At 41.8% G+C, this 16111-nt stretch overlaps 2 protein-coding genes across 3 annotated transcripts; both read left to right on the top strand.

Moving 5' to 3' along the window:
* Nucleotides 1-3708: 3708 nt before the first annotated feature.
* LOC119909147 (zinc finger protein 333-like) lies at nt 3709-14088 on the top strand. Of its 2 annotated transcripts, XM_038727335.1 has the most exons (3): nt 3709-3939; nt 9774-9962; nt 12295-14088. In XM_038727335.1, exons 2-3 carry the CDS (start codon nt 9791-9793, stop codon nt 13284-13286), a joined length of 1164 nt encoding a protein of 387 aa, XP_038583263.1. In that variant the 5' UTR covers nt 3709-3939; nt 9774-9790; the 3' UTR covers nt 13287-14088. The 2 variants fall into 2 exon arrangements, with proteins under 2 accessions (XP_038583263.1, XP_038583194.1); XM_038727266.1 differs by lacking the exon at nt 3709-3939 and having other exon boundaries at nt 9685-9962.
* Nucleotides 3919-6865, top strand: LOC119912067. Its single transcript, XM_038731078.1, has 3 exons — nt 3919-4128; nt 4566-4912; nt 6667-6865. The coding sequence occupies exons 1-3, from the start codon at nt 3957-3959 to the stop codon at nt 6835-6837; spliced, it is 690 nt and encodes a 229-aa protein (XP_038587006.1). The 5' UTR covers nt 3919-3956; the 3' UTR covers nt 6838-6865.
* Nucleotides 14089-16111: the final 2023 nt, after the last annotated feature.

Below are 16111 nucleotides of genomic sequence, written 5' to 3'. Positions count from 1 at the left end.
CCGACCAAGACAAGACAGAAACACCAGGTATAGGTGTCGAACAGGTGTCGTCTAGTGTTTGGTAATCCTTGTCATGTATGTTACCCCAGTTATCCCTCGGCATCTCTGTCTCTGTTTTTCCCTGCTCTCTCTCCCTGCCTGTGCCTCATTAGTCTCATGTCTTTCACCTGTGTTGCTCCCGCCCTGCTCGTTAACCCCTAGTATAAATGTTTGGTGTTTCTGTTCAGTCCTCATGTGGTGATTGTTGCATGTATATGTGCTGTCTCATGTTGTCTGCCTTGCTCGTCCTGTTTCCCTACTTTCTTTGGATTACCTTGTTTTTGGACTCTGTTATCAGCCTGCCAGCAAGTGTGCTCACCTTTTGTTGGTTAATAAACCCTTTGAACTATACCTGCCTGTTCCCGCGTGTGCATTTGGGTCCAGCCAACCTTCTTCACACCACTACACACAACAGATTCTTTATTGTCCTTTCCAGGAAATTTGTTTCCACCATCTACAAGTATATTACCTCACATTTACACAACATGAACATACATAACAACGTGCTGTACATTTTTTACACAAATTGACACCAAAACCAAGACCTTTTACTTAGCAAGTACTGTTGTTGAGTAGTGTTATGGCAAAAGGGCTAAAACTCTTGCTATAGTGAATCCGTTTCCAGGCTAGGGCTAGGGACACAAATCAGCAACTGTAGGACCGATCATCACAAAACTCACAGGATATGTTCAGATACGTGCCCCAGATATACCAGAACAGTTTGATGTACATCCGCCACTAGGGGGCGCTACAAGCGCAAGAAAGGTGCTTAGTATTACATAAATTACACTATAAATCACATATTCATTCTCTAAACATCACAAATCTCTCAGGATGTCTTCATAACTACCTAAAACATGCCCTGAAAGTTTCATTCAAATTGAACTCCAGGGGGCGCTATAAATGCAAACAATCTGCAGGTGATATAACGCAAATCAGGCTACAAATTACAAAATGTTTGCTCAATCAACAGAAAACTTCCAGGATATGTCTAGATAAGGACCTAACATATACACTGCAAGTATCATTCAAATCGACCACGAGGGGGAGCTTTAAATGCATAATAACTGGATGTGAAATTATGCAAATTAAGATATTGATCAGAAAATTGTTGTCTAATCATTACAAAACTTGCAGAATGTGTTTGGTAACAATGTTGAACCACTTGTATGATACGATTTTGAAGTCGCTACTGTGAAAAAAGATTTGAACCGGCATTTTTTTTTTTTTTTTTGGATTTAGGACCTTTTTTTTTGCATGTTGTTCCAAAAACATTATTGATCAAGCCATAAATAAAAAAAATTCATTTTGCTTTAACAAGGGGAGTTTTCATTAACTCATACAAAAAGACACAAGACCACATGCCCCGGGGACAGCCACGCCCCGCCCTAGCGCGAGACTGCAGGAGAACCAGGGACAGTTGTCCCCCAGCCACCCTAAGTGCAGACAGAGCACGTGGCCCCAGCGCCCCGCAAAACCAAGTCCCGCCCAGATCATGGACGAGGGCCCAGCCCCTGCAGAGAGCCACCCCCAACGGAGAGATGCAACTATGTGCAACAAGAACAAGGAGAAAAAATGGCTCCCTCAGTAGAGTTAATTAAAGGTCGACTACAACTAGTTTTCTCCATGAAAGAACTGAGGGAATGCTGTTAATTCTGGTGCAGAAACTACCCTTGAGAGAGATGGCTTGTCATAGGAACTATTTAAACATCTAGATGATTATTTTATTTTTACCTCAAATTCTCTCATAGAAGAAGAGCTTGTTTGGCGGAGTTGGACTTTATCTGCCTCTGCTGGTGAGCCGTAGGAGCTACAACCTCATGCAACCCTCTTCAAGACGAAGAGAAAAAGCCCTCTTACAGCCCAAGTAGGGTAGGAAGTGTCAGAAGTCTTATTATTATTAATATAATGATAAATTATATTGTAGGGCAGAAAATTGTTTTCTTCTTACACCTATAATCTTTTATGCAAGTACTTACAGGTGAAACTCGAAAAATTAGCATATCGTGCAAAAGTTCATTTATTTCAGTAATTCAACTTAAAAGGTGAAACTAATATATTATATAGACTCATTGCATGCAAAGTGAGATATTTCAAGCCTTTATTTGATGTAATTTCGATGATTATTGCGTGCAGCTTATGAAAACCCCAAATTCAAAATGTCAGCACTCTGAAAAGTATAATCATGCATGTGTACTCAGTACTTGGTTTGGGCCCCTTTTGCATGAATTAGTGCCTCAATGCGGCGTCGCATGGATGCCATCAGCCTGTGGCACTGCTGAGGTGTTATGGAAGACCAGGATGCTTCAATAGCGGCCTTCAGCTCTTCTGCATTGTTGGCAATGCCCCATAGATTCTCTGTGGGGTTCAGGTCAGGTGAGTTTGCTGGCCAATCAAGCACAGTAATCTCATGGTCATTGAACCAGGTTTTGACAAGAGGAATACGACATTTGAGGCCCATGTCCAGGACCCGTCTGTGTGTGCTGGCTCTTGATGCAGTAACTTGTGATGGAAATTTGATATTTTACTGTATTTACTGTTTCACCCTGCATGCTTCATCAGAATAGACCAGTGTTTCACTGTGTGGTGTTTGATTATTTTATTATGTTACAGCTAGGTGAAGTTTTCCATGGGAAAGATGCTCATTAGAGAGTTTTCTTATCAGACTGTCCTTGATAGGCCTTCATCTCAGGACAGCTGGTCCCGACTCCCTTCCTCCCTTGGATAGCTGCGTAATACCCTTACAGTATAAAGTCACCTGCTTCTTCACTGGCTCTTTGTTTTACACTCTGCAGACTGTTTTGCACTCTGTCTGTCTGTCTGACCCTTTGCAAAGAATAAAACCCTTAAAAGACATCTGGATTGGACTCTTTATTTCAGAAGACAAACTAAAAGACAAATTTCCATTACAAACTCCAGCCTCAGTCCGCTCCTTGTGAAGCTCCCCCACACATTTGAACGGCCTTTTCCTGACAGTCCTCTCCAGGCTCCGGTCATCCCTGCTGCTTGTGCACCTTTTTCTTCCACTTAACTTTCTATTAATGTGCCTTGATACAGCAGTTTGAGAACATCCAACTTCTTTTGCAATTACCTTTGGAGGCTTTCCCTCTTTGTGTCAATGATGGTTTTCTGCACAACTGTCAGGTCAGCAGTCTTCTTCCACTGAACCAGACTGAGAGACCAATTAAAGGCTCAGGAACCCTTTGCAGGTCTTTTGGATTAATTAGCTGATTAGAGTTTGACAATTTGAGCCTACAATACTGAACCTTTTCCATCCATCCATCGTCAACCACTCATCCTGCCTACAGGGTCGTGGGGGGGCTGGAGCCAATCCCAGCTGACATCGCCCCTGAACCTTTTCACAATATTATAATTTTCTGAGATTTTGAATTTGGGTTTTTCACAAGCTGTAATTATATCAAATAAAGGCTTGAAATATCTCACTTTGCATGTAATGAGTCTATATAATATATTAGTTTCACCTTTTAAGTTGAATTACTGAAATAAATGAACTTTTGCACGATATGCTGGACGTGCAATAACGTTTTCATTATAGTGACTTCCTGAGGAGGGCAGTGAAACACCTGGAAGCGTCTAAACTGCCGTAAATCCATATGAAGAAGGAGGAAAACTTCCTGTGGCTAACATGCTAATATTTTCCTTTCTGTCACAGTAAGATGCAGCCGGAGTTCAGCAGCAGAGCCTGCATGTGAGGATAAACGTGTTTAAGTGGACTCTGTTTAAACTTTCGGGATGTTTCACCTCAGACTCATCTCCTGTTAGCCAAGAATGCTAAAGGAAGTTAGCTTGTCAGCAGGAAGTAGCCGGAGCCGGAGCTCGGCCTCACAGTGTGTATTTTATCAGAGTGAGCTGCGTGTCTGTAACGGAGTGTGTCTGGAGGAAAAGCTGCTGTAAACATGTCTAAAGTCCAAACGCTGAGAGCTTTTGTCCAGCAGCGACTAAGTGCGGCTGCTGAAGAGATATTTGAGCTGTTTGAAAGAACGATAGCAGAGTACGAGGAGGAACTTTGTGGACAACGCAAACTACTGGACGCTGTTTTCAAGCCTGAAGTCCGGTTACACAGAGCAGGTTTGTGCACTTTACTGCTTATTCTCGCTGGAAACTGCCTTTACTGCAGTAAAAGTACTCACAGTGCAGTAAAATGTTCCTGTCAGAGTTTCTCTGTTATATCTGATGTTTCTGGATTAATATTCCTGCTGCATTAATGTGGCATCTTACTGTTGGAGATTTTCCAGTTTAGCCCCCCCGCTAACTTTAATGGGGGTTAATTAATAATCGCAGGCTCTTCTAGACTTTCCAAATGTGGACTAGGTTGATCACAGTCGATTTGTTTCTGCTCTGAAGAAATGAAGCACATGATATGCTTCATTTGATTTAGTTTGACTTTCAAATATATTTAACAAAATGTGCATCATTTCTCTCCACATTTAAGAATGTAGTGGTGTCCGTGGTTTAAATGTTACCAGGAAATTTGTTTTCTAAAACATGTATTTGTATTTCATTAGTCTCAACAGACGTCCAGCGGCTGTTTGTGCGTAAAGAAGAGGTTTCCCCTGAGCAGCAGCAATGGAGCTCCAGTCTGGACCAGGAGGACCCACCAAAGCCCCCACAGATTAAAGAGGAGTGGAGCCAGGAGGACCCATCAGAGCCCCCACACATTAAAGAGAAACAGGAGGAACTCCGGACCCGTCGGAAGGACTGTGGAGGACCAGAACCAGCCTGGAACCCATATCCAGAGAGACATTCACATCAAGCTATTGATGATAAGACGTCACCATCATCTGAACCGGACACTGAAGACAGTTGTGATTGGGAACATCAGTCTGCTTTAAACCCTCTGCAAAACAATAAAGTAAGTACGGAACCCCAGAAGGATCACACATAGAAAAAATATGTATATTATATATATGCTATTGCGTGCTCACGAGATACAATTTGTTCCCACGTTTTAATTTACTTGTGGCCACGAGATAAGTGTATATAAAAGTGCACAGCGCCTGCTTCAAGCATCGGTTAATAAAGGAGATTATTAGCGAGCAAGGCAAAATTGGTAATTAATTTGTTGCTTTAATTGCATTAATTAAATACATCCAACGTTAAGTTGTTAATATCCAGTCTAACTTTATTTCTAAAGCACATTTAAAAACAATCAGGTTGACCAAAGTGCTGTACATTGACATGAATCAGTACATAGACAAATACAACACCAACAGAACAGCAACATACAGCTCTCATCCCGGGTTAAAAGCCAAGCAGTAAAAATTTGTTTTAAGTCACAATTTAAAAATCAGAAGGCCGGGGGCCAGTCTGACGTGAGGAGGCAATTCATTCCACAGGGGCTGCGACTGAGAAAGCTCGACCCCCCCTGCTCTTGAGCCGTGTTTTAGGGACAACAAGAAGAGACTGGTTCGCAGACCTTATTGACCTTGAAGGAGCATGTGGCTTCAATAGATCAGCGATATAGGCTGTAGCTAGTCCTTGGAGGGCTTTAAAAACAAATAATACAATCTAAAAATCAATCCTAAAATTAACTGGGGGCCAGTGAAGGGAGGCAAGAACAGGGGTGATGTGATCTCACTTACGAGTTCCAGAGAGGAGACGAGCGGCAGCATTTGGACCAGTTGTAGACGAGAGAGGGAGGCCTGGCTAACACCTACATACAGAGCATTACAATAGTCAAGGCATGTTGTGATATATAAATATAACCTTCTCAAAGTCTGTGAGGGATGAAAAGGGCTTTAGCTTAGTAAGAAGACTAAGTTGAAACAAAAACAGCTTTCACAACAGAATTGATCTGATTCTCCATTTTAACTCCTGGGTTTGTTACAACAGACTTAAGATAATGTTCGAAGTTGCCCAGGTCTGTTTGAGAGACATCAGAGCCACCTCTGGGTCTAAATATGACCTCAGTACAACAAGAGCGTTCTGCGCTTATCTTGGATCAGGGTGCATCGCTCTCGCAGTATTTCCCAGTTCATGGCAAGGAACTAGGAATAGCAAAACGAACCAAACATTGTATACAATAATATACTGTGACGGGTTTACAGAGGTGAGAGTGCAGTGTAAGCACTGTATAAGTGAGTTAACTGCATCATGGGTATTTTTTTGTGCTGGAGTCATCAGCGATTAGCATGAGCATTAAATGGTAACCATTTACAGGTAATTAGCATCAGTAAGGTCTGGTAAAATTAGAAATGACTAGAAAAAGCACAGCTGTTCATGTGGTAGTGTTGCGATACTGCGCTGTGAAAACAATCTGATGGGTCACAGCAATAGCAGCTGGGGTTAACTGATGGGGTCAACACTAGTTTTTGGCCATTGACTGTTACTGGATGCAGTGGAATATCACTGAGTAATAATGAAATACTAATAGTACATTTAATTAATATGATTTTAATGACCTAAAATTAAGCTAAAAGCCAAAAAGCAGATTTTAATGTTCAAAATTTTTAAATGAATAGGAAGTCAGTAAGATGTTGAAATAGAAGAATATCTCCAGTTGAAAGTGAATTCAAACACATGTAGCTTAATGGTGTTTAAGGATGATTAATCATTTTCCTATGTATAGGCCAATCTAATCATGCTCTCAATGTTTTGTTTTTCCAGATTGATGCATCTGTAATGAAAGATGAAGACCTGGCAAAGCACCTCTCTAAAGCTGGAGATAGAAACGCTGCTGTGGCCTTCTGCCGGCAAGCAGTGCATCACTTGACGCATGCAGGAAAGACGCTGTACTTAAAAGGCTGGGGCAGAGATGGCCGTCTGGAGTACCTGTAAAAAACAAGGCATTAGCAGGAAATACAAATGCAAAAAAAAAAGAGAGACGGGTTCAGCTTGGATGGATGGATTACGATGAAAAACTGAAACGGTACAAACTAGTGAAAGCAGTAAATGGGGGGGGGACGAGACACCTGACCATCGACAAGGATAAAACAGCGGTGGAAATCAAAGAACTAGCTGAACGCCTGTTTTTCCCAAATGGTTTTTCAAAAAAAAGGACAAAGCTCTCAGATTATTCAACTAAAATGAAGTCGTCCCAGGTCCATGTCAACAGGTGGAGCACTGTAGAATGCTTATACGAAGTAAGCCAAGCAAAAATTCTGAGACTGTATCTTCGTACCAAAAAAGTAACACTGGAGCCGTCGTCAGACGAAGAGGAAGCACAGATGCGCTTCCCTTCATCCCCTCTTATTGATTTCAAAGGACGTGAGCCACACTGTTCAACTGAGCTACAAGATAGGGATGACAGGGTTCACCAAGAGCTCGACCTCCACATTGTAATTGGGGCTGTGGGCGAATCACAGAATAACCAGCCAGCACAGAGACCGGATGTTTCTTTGATCGACCAGCCGATGCAGGGACCGGACGAACCACAGCCTGGCCCTTCTGCAGAGCCCTGGAACGACCAGTGTTGGGATCACAGGGGCCTCACAGTTATCATGTGAGTCATTGAACTATTTCGCAGGTATTCAGCCCACAAACTCAACCTCGGCTAGGATCTGTCAGTTACCCCGGACTTCCGCCGTTACGTTATTGATAAAAGACGCTGTGCGACTTTACTCTCTAACTCTCCTCTTCCCCTGCTCCTCTGCTCCACTCGTACTCTGGTCACCGGCCCGACTCGCCAGCGAACTCCCAGCGTGGCCTGTACGAACCAGACAAGCAAACACTAATCTTACAGTCACGACACAATGGCCGCTTCTTCCCCACCTGGCTGGATTCACAACGGACCTACCAGCTAACAACTAGCAGCCAAAGCAACACTTCTTCCCCTACAGACCAGGGGTCTCATTTATAAACGGTGCGTACGTACAAAACAGGGCTGCAAAAGTGCGGACGCCGCTTCCCAAGCAAAGGTTGTGATCTATAAAAAAACAAACTTTACAGGAGAATGTGCGTCCTGTAAGTAAACTCTGAACCCTGCACATAAAGAGGAGAGAAGAGAAACGGCGCCTCACATGGCAGAAGGATGAAACGGTTTGAAAAGAATAAGCCTACTATTGTGTAAAAGAAATTGAAATATTACCTCTGAGTATTACTGGCTTAAAGCCTTTCTGAATAAACAAACACCCGTTTGATTGACTTTCCCTGAAGTGTGTAAAAAACACACAATTTAAGATAATTTGCAGCCACAAAAAGATCCAGATTCAGGATGATAAACAGAGATTCTGTTTCTGCAAAAGAATGCCTCAAATATGTTGGACAGTTTAATCAGGAATCAGATTAATTCTTGCATGCAGTGCAGTTTATTCTCATAAATAAGGTGAGCAGGAGGAAAAATTACATTTAAACTGATGCCGTTTCCAACGTGTCAGTCGAGCAAATATGAGAGCAGAGTTTCACATATTGTTCTCACATGTTCGTTGCCTTATCGAGCCAAACACTGAGCGCCAGCGTGTGGATGTGATGCCATTTTTTTGGCACTTTTAGTGAGAAATCTACACACAGTTTTATAAATGAGAGCCCTGAGCATTGTAGAGCTGAACTGCAGCGTTACCTGGAAAAGTCCTGGAATGTGTGTTTTTTGTAAATGTATGTGTTTTTCATTGAGGTTATGTAGTTGTGATCATTGTTAAAGTTATGTGACCGTAGTTCTTGTTAAAAAATGTTATGCTTCACACTGACACACAGTCTTTGCATGCTAACTAACTAACGGAAGGTAGAGGGGGCCGATGGGAAGCTCCCACAGTTTCTACTGCTGTCAGGCTTTATAAAGTCATGGAAAGAACATGTACAATATGATGTTTATGGTTCACAAGGCATTATTTCAGCACTTAGCATTTTGTTTTAAATAAAACATAAACAAACTACCTCTTTGAGATGGATTCTGTTTAAAATGTGCGTGTTTACAGAAAGGGGGAAAGTTTGTGTTGATCGAATACTGTGTAAAGTTTTTCATGCATTTAAAACTTCTCGTTTTCACGCTAACCCTCCTAAACACACACATACGAAATGCCTCATTTGATAACATGTTAACAGTCACAGCTAAAGTATCAATAAAATAATGAGTTATGAGAGGAATGTCAAGTAGATCATTTTCAGAAAGTTGGTTTTAATTCAGTATTTATTGAGAAGTATGTTTTAGTTCTAACAGAAGTGTCTTAAAAGAGGTGTTTTACTGCATAGTCTAATACATTTAGCTGTTCTGACACTGCTGAGCCTCCGATGAAAGATCCACAAACACTTATTGAAAAGCAGACAGGCGAGCTTACGGCAACATATGTCAGTGTGTCTATATATATATGTGTCAGTGTTAGGACTTTACAGACATTCTTCATACGTGACAGTTAAAACAAAAGATGTCAATTCTAAAATGAAGATAAAGCAGTGGACACTGGAATATTATACAGTATCAGAATTATACATAGATTTGTCTGTATTCATGTGTTATGCTTTTGAACTGTTTACTTTTACTTTATATTGTGGTATTTTTGTGTTTACTTCTGGAAAATCTCTTTTTATTTTTTTACCCATTTTTAATTTTGAACAGAGATATTTAAAATAAAAGTTTGGTCACTTTTAGTTTGAAAATCAGGAAAGTAGTAATACCGGAAGCAAGCATACTTCCGTTGGCTACCGCGTGTGTTACCACTAAATGTAACCGGGCTGGTTGTCCGACAGAGAGTCTGTTGTCTTTGTTTGACGTAAACGTGAGTTTTCACCACAGCGCGCGTCAGAGTGAGCTGCGTGTCTGTAACGGAGTGTGTCTGGAGGAAAAGCTGCTGTAAACATGTCTAAAGTCCAAACGCTGAGAGCTTTTGTCCAGCAGCGACTAAGTGCGGCTGCTGAAGAGATATTTGAGCTGTTTGAAAGAACGATAGCAGAGTACGAGGAGGAACTTTGTGGACAACGCAAACTACTGGACGCTGTTTTCAAGCCTGAAGTCCGGTTACACAGAGCAGGTTTGTGCACTTTACTGCTTATTCTCGCTGGAAACTGCTGGGAGTCTTCGTCTAGGGCCCAATGTCCAGGCTCAGACTTGGAGGCGCGTTCCCGGCAAGTGCGCGAGGACATTTTGAGCCCTTTATAGGGGTCTATAAAATTTCGTAAGTCCGCATTTCTGCAGACGTTGGCTGAGGGAACTGCCCACATTTCATAGCGGTATCACGTGAAACACTTGGGTTAACAGGGGAAGCGAGAAATCCGCGTTATAAGAGAAGAAGAAAAGCTGGAAACAAACAAGCATCGACACCAACGCTGATGTTAATACTGTGAAGGTTTTCTAAACTTAAGATGCTGCATAGATCACGTGAAGTCAGAGGAAAGCAGTCACCTTATTACACACTTCCTTTATTCAACTATTCATTTTAGTTTTTTCTTAATGATGCTGACCAACAATAGTTAAGGATTATTGACAAATATGGACATTTCCCTCTCCTCCACTCTGCAGGGCGAGAGCCTGCGGGACTGAAAAATCAGGCAAAAGCATAAAATAAAGTGCAAAGTGTCTCAGCGTTGTCAAGGTAAAGGGATAAAGTGTCAAAGTGCTGTCCTGTTTACAGCATTTTGAGCCCTCGCAGCCTCTTAAACTCATTCCCTTTCCAAGTAACGTCAGTAAAGTCTGTGAGGGTTCAGGGCTTTTTGGGGGGACATTGGGATTCGGCCTGAGTTTCTATGTTTTGGGGAACAGAGATCCTCTCCCGTCCAGCAAAACAGCAAGAAAGGAGAACACTACACAATCTCACAGCTCTGACCTAAACCCTAGTGGACAGAAGAAGGAAAGGTTAAGGATAGAAAACACAACACATAAGATAAGACATAACAACATAATAATTTTAAGAAGTAATAATAATAGTAAAAGAACATGCATAAAAGCATAAACAATTTTCTGCCGTAACGGGAAAGATTCATATCCTTTACTGCAGTAAAAGTACTAATACCACTGTGTGAAAATACTGCACTGCAAGTAAGAAACGTTTTTATATGTAAAAATGTGATGGGGCACCAACCATTTAAAAAGGTAGGCTATACCAGTGAACTACAAAAGTCCCTCTTGCTACTGATGTGTTTTTTTAACATACCAACAAACAGCATGGCTCACAACACTTTTTTTTTTACAACAACAAACTAACAGCAGCAGGTGCCGTGGCATCTTAAAATGAGGTGTGGTCAGGCAAATTGTTGGCGCATTGCTATCTTGAGGCAATAGAAAGCGATTGCAAATCCCCCACCACCACCAAAAAAGGGGCTAAAGTCAACGGAGCAGTATTTCACTGTTTATTTTAGGGTGCATTACCTCCGAAGATGCGCTTAAGAGATGCTGTGTGCATTTATGCACGAGGCACAGCAGCGCAACGTCCTTGATTATTAAAATCTCCCGTCACGCTGACAGGATTATCAGGATCTAATGTTAATTCATGTTCTGTGTCCTGCTACACATCTAAAAGCTCTCACACACAGTCCAGGTTCATACAGTCAAACAGTTTGGAGTAAAGCACCGTCCTCCTGATCAATCCTGAGCTCCATCAGAGCGTCTGAATTATTTCAGAAGTTAAATGTTGAAGTCTGTTTACTCTGGAGAGTTTCCGCTGTCCGGTCATGTCAACTTTATAACTACATTATCTTATTTTTTTTTTGCTGCTTAAATGGCCCACAATATTTGCTGTGACTTTATTCCACACATGGAAACATTTAAAATGAAATAAGAAAACACTCAAACAGCAATAAAACACAAAATAAAGAAACTACATATATGTGACCCACAGTGAGGGTCTGGATAGTCGTTTCATAGAGAAGACAGCTTCTGTCTGTTAACAGACACTTCACTGATAAACCAAAGAGCTACAGGGGAACATTAGGTTTCATGATCAGAGACAGTTTTTATATCAAGTACACATCCCCTCTCGACTGTGAGTCTACAATTCAATCAGTCAATTGATTGTTTAAATATTGCGGCGATCATCCACTATTAAAATGGCAATGCACCAAGGTACAAGCACAACTGGCTTTTGAAGGGAATGGGGGATGACACTCTGATGGGTTTATTGCGTGTTACACCCAGAACACACTCATGACTAATTCACCAACTAAGTACAAACCTTTTGAACCATGCGCCTGGTACTTGACTATTTTTTCCACCGTTAAACTAGTAATTTTGGAGTTGGACCCACCCCAAACACAACTGCGCCACATGCTTTAGGCTGTGCACTTAGATGGTTAAAATACGGCTCTAAATCTCAAAAACAGGAAATTACAGAATTCTAAAACATGCATGTATTTCATTATTTTCTACAGAAGTCCAGTTGTTATTGTTGAAAAAGGACGATGTTCCCCCTGAGCAGCAGGGGTGGTGCCCCGGCCTGGACCAGGAGGACCCGCAAGAACCCCCAAACAGCCCCAGCCTGGACCAGGAGGACCCACCAGAGCCCCCACACATTAAAAGCGATTGGAGCCCCAGTCTGGACCAGGATGACCCACCAGAACCCCCACACATTAAAGAGGAACAGGAGGAACTCTGGACCAGTCCGGAGGGAGAGCAGCTTCTAGGGTTGGAGGAGGAGTTCACATTCACTCCAGTCCTTATGAAGAGTGAAGAAGACAATGAAGAGAGACCTCAGTCCTCGCAGCTTCATCAAAGACTCACTGAACAAATGAAAACAGAAGCTGATGGAGAGGACTGTGGAGGACCAGAACCAGCCAGCAACTCGGATCCACATAGATATTTACAACCAGCTACTCATGTCAGGACATCATGCTCCTCTGAACCTCAGACCGATGAGATTTGTGAATGGCAGGGGACCATGGAAACTCGATCAGGAGTAAACCCTCTGAAAATTAACAGTGGATGTAACACTGTTGGTAAATCATTTAGCTGCTCTAAGTGTAGTAAAGTATTCCGCCACAACTCGGGTCTGAAGAGACACATGAGAATTCACACAGGCGAGAAATCATTTAGTTGTTTTGTCTGTGGTAGAAGATTTGCACATAAGTTTCAACTGAGACAGCACTTGACCGTCCATTCAGGGGGGACACCCTTTAGTTGTATAGGTGAAACATTGGCAAAAAGCTCAGATTTGACCTCACATTTAAGGGTTCATACAGGAGGAAAACCTTTTACATGCTCAGTTTGTAAATCAAGTTTTCGTTCCAGACGCAATTTGTCCAGACACATGAGAATCCACACGGGGGAGAAACCATTTTGTTGCAGCATTTGTAATAAAAGATTCATTCGGCTCGATTATGTGAAAAAGCACAAGTGTGATGGCAAGAACAGTGGAAGTAAATGAAGCTGCAGAGATGCTTGTTGAGTCGATTCCTTCCAGCAGGATTGAAGTACTGAGGGCAAGACTCGATACTGATCAGTTCAAAACTGTGGCACAGAGTCCAAAATAAGTCGTGCTTCACCTTTTCAGTAGGCGTGGGGGGGGGGAATCGATACAGCATAGTATCGTGATATTTGCCATGGCAATACTGTATCGATACACAGACGCCAAGTACCGATATCTTATTATATAAATTGCAGATGGGACTTTTAACTTTTTGGTAATAGAATAATAAAATCTATTACTTTTTTTAGTCCACTAGAAAACTTCATCAAGGATCATATAGAGGACTGAAAAAGTGATATGAACAAACAGAGAAATGTATCTTTTTAGATAAACAGATGTTGACAAAGTTTGACTTTTTGTACAGTACTTGAGAGTTGTTGGTTACTGTAATCATACTTCAACTGGGTGTCTTAGTCCCAGTACTTGTATGTATATTAATTGCAGTTGTTTTGTTGCTGCAACAAACCTCCCAAGAGTTGTTTTTCTTCTTTCTTCTCTTTTTTTTTTCTTCTTCTTCAGTCAAGACATGTTTGTTAATAATTTAGTTTCTGTGGATTAATAACGTTTGTTAACAATTAGAAGACACTAACAAAAATGTGTAAGGGGAAACAAGAATAGTTGTGGATCAATAAGTAATTTATAGAGCATATGTAGCATTGTTTCTAAATGATCGAACTTTAAATAATCATGCACGAAAACAAGTAAAACACTTGCAAAATGTAGTGTAACCTAAGACATAATAAAGATTTTGTAAACCTAATCTCAGCAGGTAAATAAGTTATTTTGGAGTTCTGGGGCTGATAGGTCTTAGTCACCAATCGTGCTCTGGGAACAACCAGAATGCCAACAGCAGTGGATGCTCAGAGGGCGTGCAGACTGAGAAGGGGTTAGTGGATCTTTGATGTAATTAGGAACTTGGTCATATAAAGCCTTGAAGTTCAACAATAACATTTTAAAAATCAATGCAGAGATTAACAGGAAGCCAATGGAGGGAGGCCTTAATTGGAGTTATAAGATCTTGTTTCCTTGAACCGGTAATAATCCTAGCAGCAGCATTTTGAACCAATTGAAGGTGAAAGAGAGAAGCCTTAATAAAACCTTGTAGAGGCCATTACAGATATATAGGAAGGAGAAATTAAAGCATGGACATCTCTGTGTAAGTCATGAATTGATGAGAAGGATCTAATTTTGGAGATTAACTTCAATAAGCTCTTGAAAACTCATCTCTTCCACCTTTAACTCCTAACCTCTAACATACTCTTCCTGTGCTCTTCTTCTTCTATCCCCTTACAGTTCCCTTGTATTGACTGCACGTTTTTGTTAACTCTTACTTCTTTCCCCATTGATGTGATATGTGCTAATAGTTCTTACTAGTATTTATTGCTGCTCTTACTAATGTAGTATCAGTTGTAGATCTGTAGTTGATACTCTGTTGGTGCTTGTATGTTGTTCCTCAAATGTCAGTCGCTTTGGATAAAAGCGTCTGCCAAATGAGTAAATGTAATGTTAACTCAAGTTAAAGGAAGCATGACGGAACAACCTTTGGTATTTAAAACAAAGGCCAGAACGAAGTAAACAGACATTTCTTGCATTTGGCTTAATGTTATGTGATAGGGCTCCAATATTGTAGAATGAAGGAATTGCGTGTTGCAAACAAGATCAGATCTCTAGGAGGAAAGTTGGTTTAGGCTGTTCGGATTAGTGGATTGTCACAATAGTACTGTGCATTATGTTCAGAAATGACCTGACCTAATGGCAGCACACAATGGGAGAACAGTAATGGATTGACTTTTGAGGAACGCCATGAGTGAAATGGGACGACAACAAAAAAGGTTCTACCTTTTTCTAAGGTTGCAACCCCAACTTTCAAGTAGAGGGATGGAGTGGTCTGCTGTACTCAAGTTTAGCAGCATGGGTTTTGACATTTATTTCTAGCATGGAAACTTAAATAAGGCTTTATCAGTACCGTGAAGAGCTCTAAAATCAGACTGACAGTTTTTGAATGCTGTCAGTCATAAACAATTAGTTGAAAGGCAATAACTTCCTCTGACACATACATCAATGATAGATTGCAAAAAGGCTCAGAAAATTCATGAATAAAACAATTTAGTAGGTTTGTATGAAAGTATCCAAAGCAGAGAAATTAGATCAATCTTTCTAAATTTTCACATAGACATTTGCAATCCGCCATTTACAGTGTAAAAATAAACATCTGCCATCCGCCATCTGGGGTGCCTTTCATGACTCCCTGCGCTGGGGGGCTGGGCCCCCCTGAACCTACTCTAGGGCGGGCAGGTTGTTGTTGGCTCTGGGGTGCTGGCGGTGCTCAAGAGGCACATGCTACAAGCCTTGGGCTAGAGGGACCTGGCGTCCTCTTGCCTTGGGAGGCGGGGGCCTCTGGGCTTTGGCTTTGGATTTTGCTCATGTCTGGGGCGGGTAGCGTGTCCCTGAGCCTGGGATCCATTGTCTCCTCTCCCTGCCAGGGCCCTCTTCGACAGGGATGGGCTCCAGCTGCTTCCCCCTGCTGGCTCTCTCACAATGGGGGCGTGCAGCTGTCCTGAGTGCACATGGCCCTTGTTTTCATGGGGGGGTTGTTGGGGGTGGCAGACCGGGGGCTCTGGACTGGCCTCGGGTTCATGGGGCTTGGGGGGGGGTCTGCCTGCACTAGGGGGCATGGCCTCTGGTTGGTTCTTTATGCTTTTCATTAAGTTATTTATTTGATTTTTTTATTATTCCAGCTATCATTGGCTGTGCTGTGTTGTTTATTTATTTGCTTGACCGTT

This window comes from Micropterus salmoides, unplaced genomic scaffold (genome assembly GCF_014851395.1).
Source record: "Micropterus salmoides isolate LMB-PRFRI ecotype aquatic unplaced genomic scaffold, ASM1485139v1 Ms_hic_scaffold_1, whole genome shotgun sequence".
Taxonomy (NCBI): domain Eukaryota; kingdom Metazoa; phylum Chordata; class Actinopteri; order Centrarchiformes; family Centrarchidae; genus Micropterus; species Micropterus salmoides.
The sequence above is the reverse complement of the archived record's forward strand: the minus strand, read 5'-3'. Positions and strand labels throughout refer to the sequence as shown.

Coding starts and splice junctions, on each gene's coding strand:
- LOC119912067 (XM_038731078.1), top strand. CDS start 3,957: ATGTCTAAAGTCCAAACGCTGAGAGCTTTTGTCCAGCAGCGACTAAGT. Junction 4,129..4,565: donor AGTCCGGTTACACAGAGCAG/GTTTGTGCACTT, acceptor GTATTTCATTAG/TCTCAACAGACGTCCAGCGG. Junction 4,913..6,666: donor ACCCTCTGCAAAACAATAAA/GTAAGTACGGAA, acceptor TTGTTTTTCCAG/ATTGATGCATCTGTAATGAA.
- LOC119909147 (XM_038727335.1), top strand. CDS start 9,791: ATGTCTAAAGTCCAAACGCTGAGAGCTTTTGTCCAGCAGCGACTAAGT. Junction 9,963..12,294: donor AGTCCGGTTACACAGAGCAG/GTTTGTGCACTT, acceptor TATTTTCTACAG/AAGTCCAGTTGTTATTGTTG.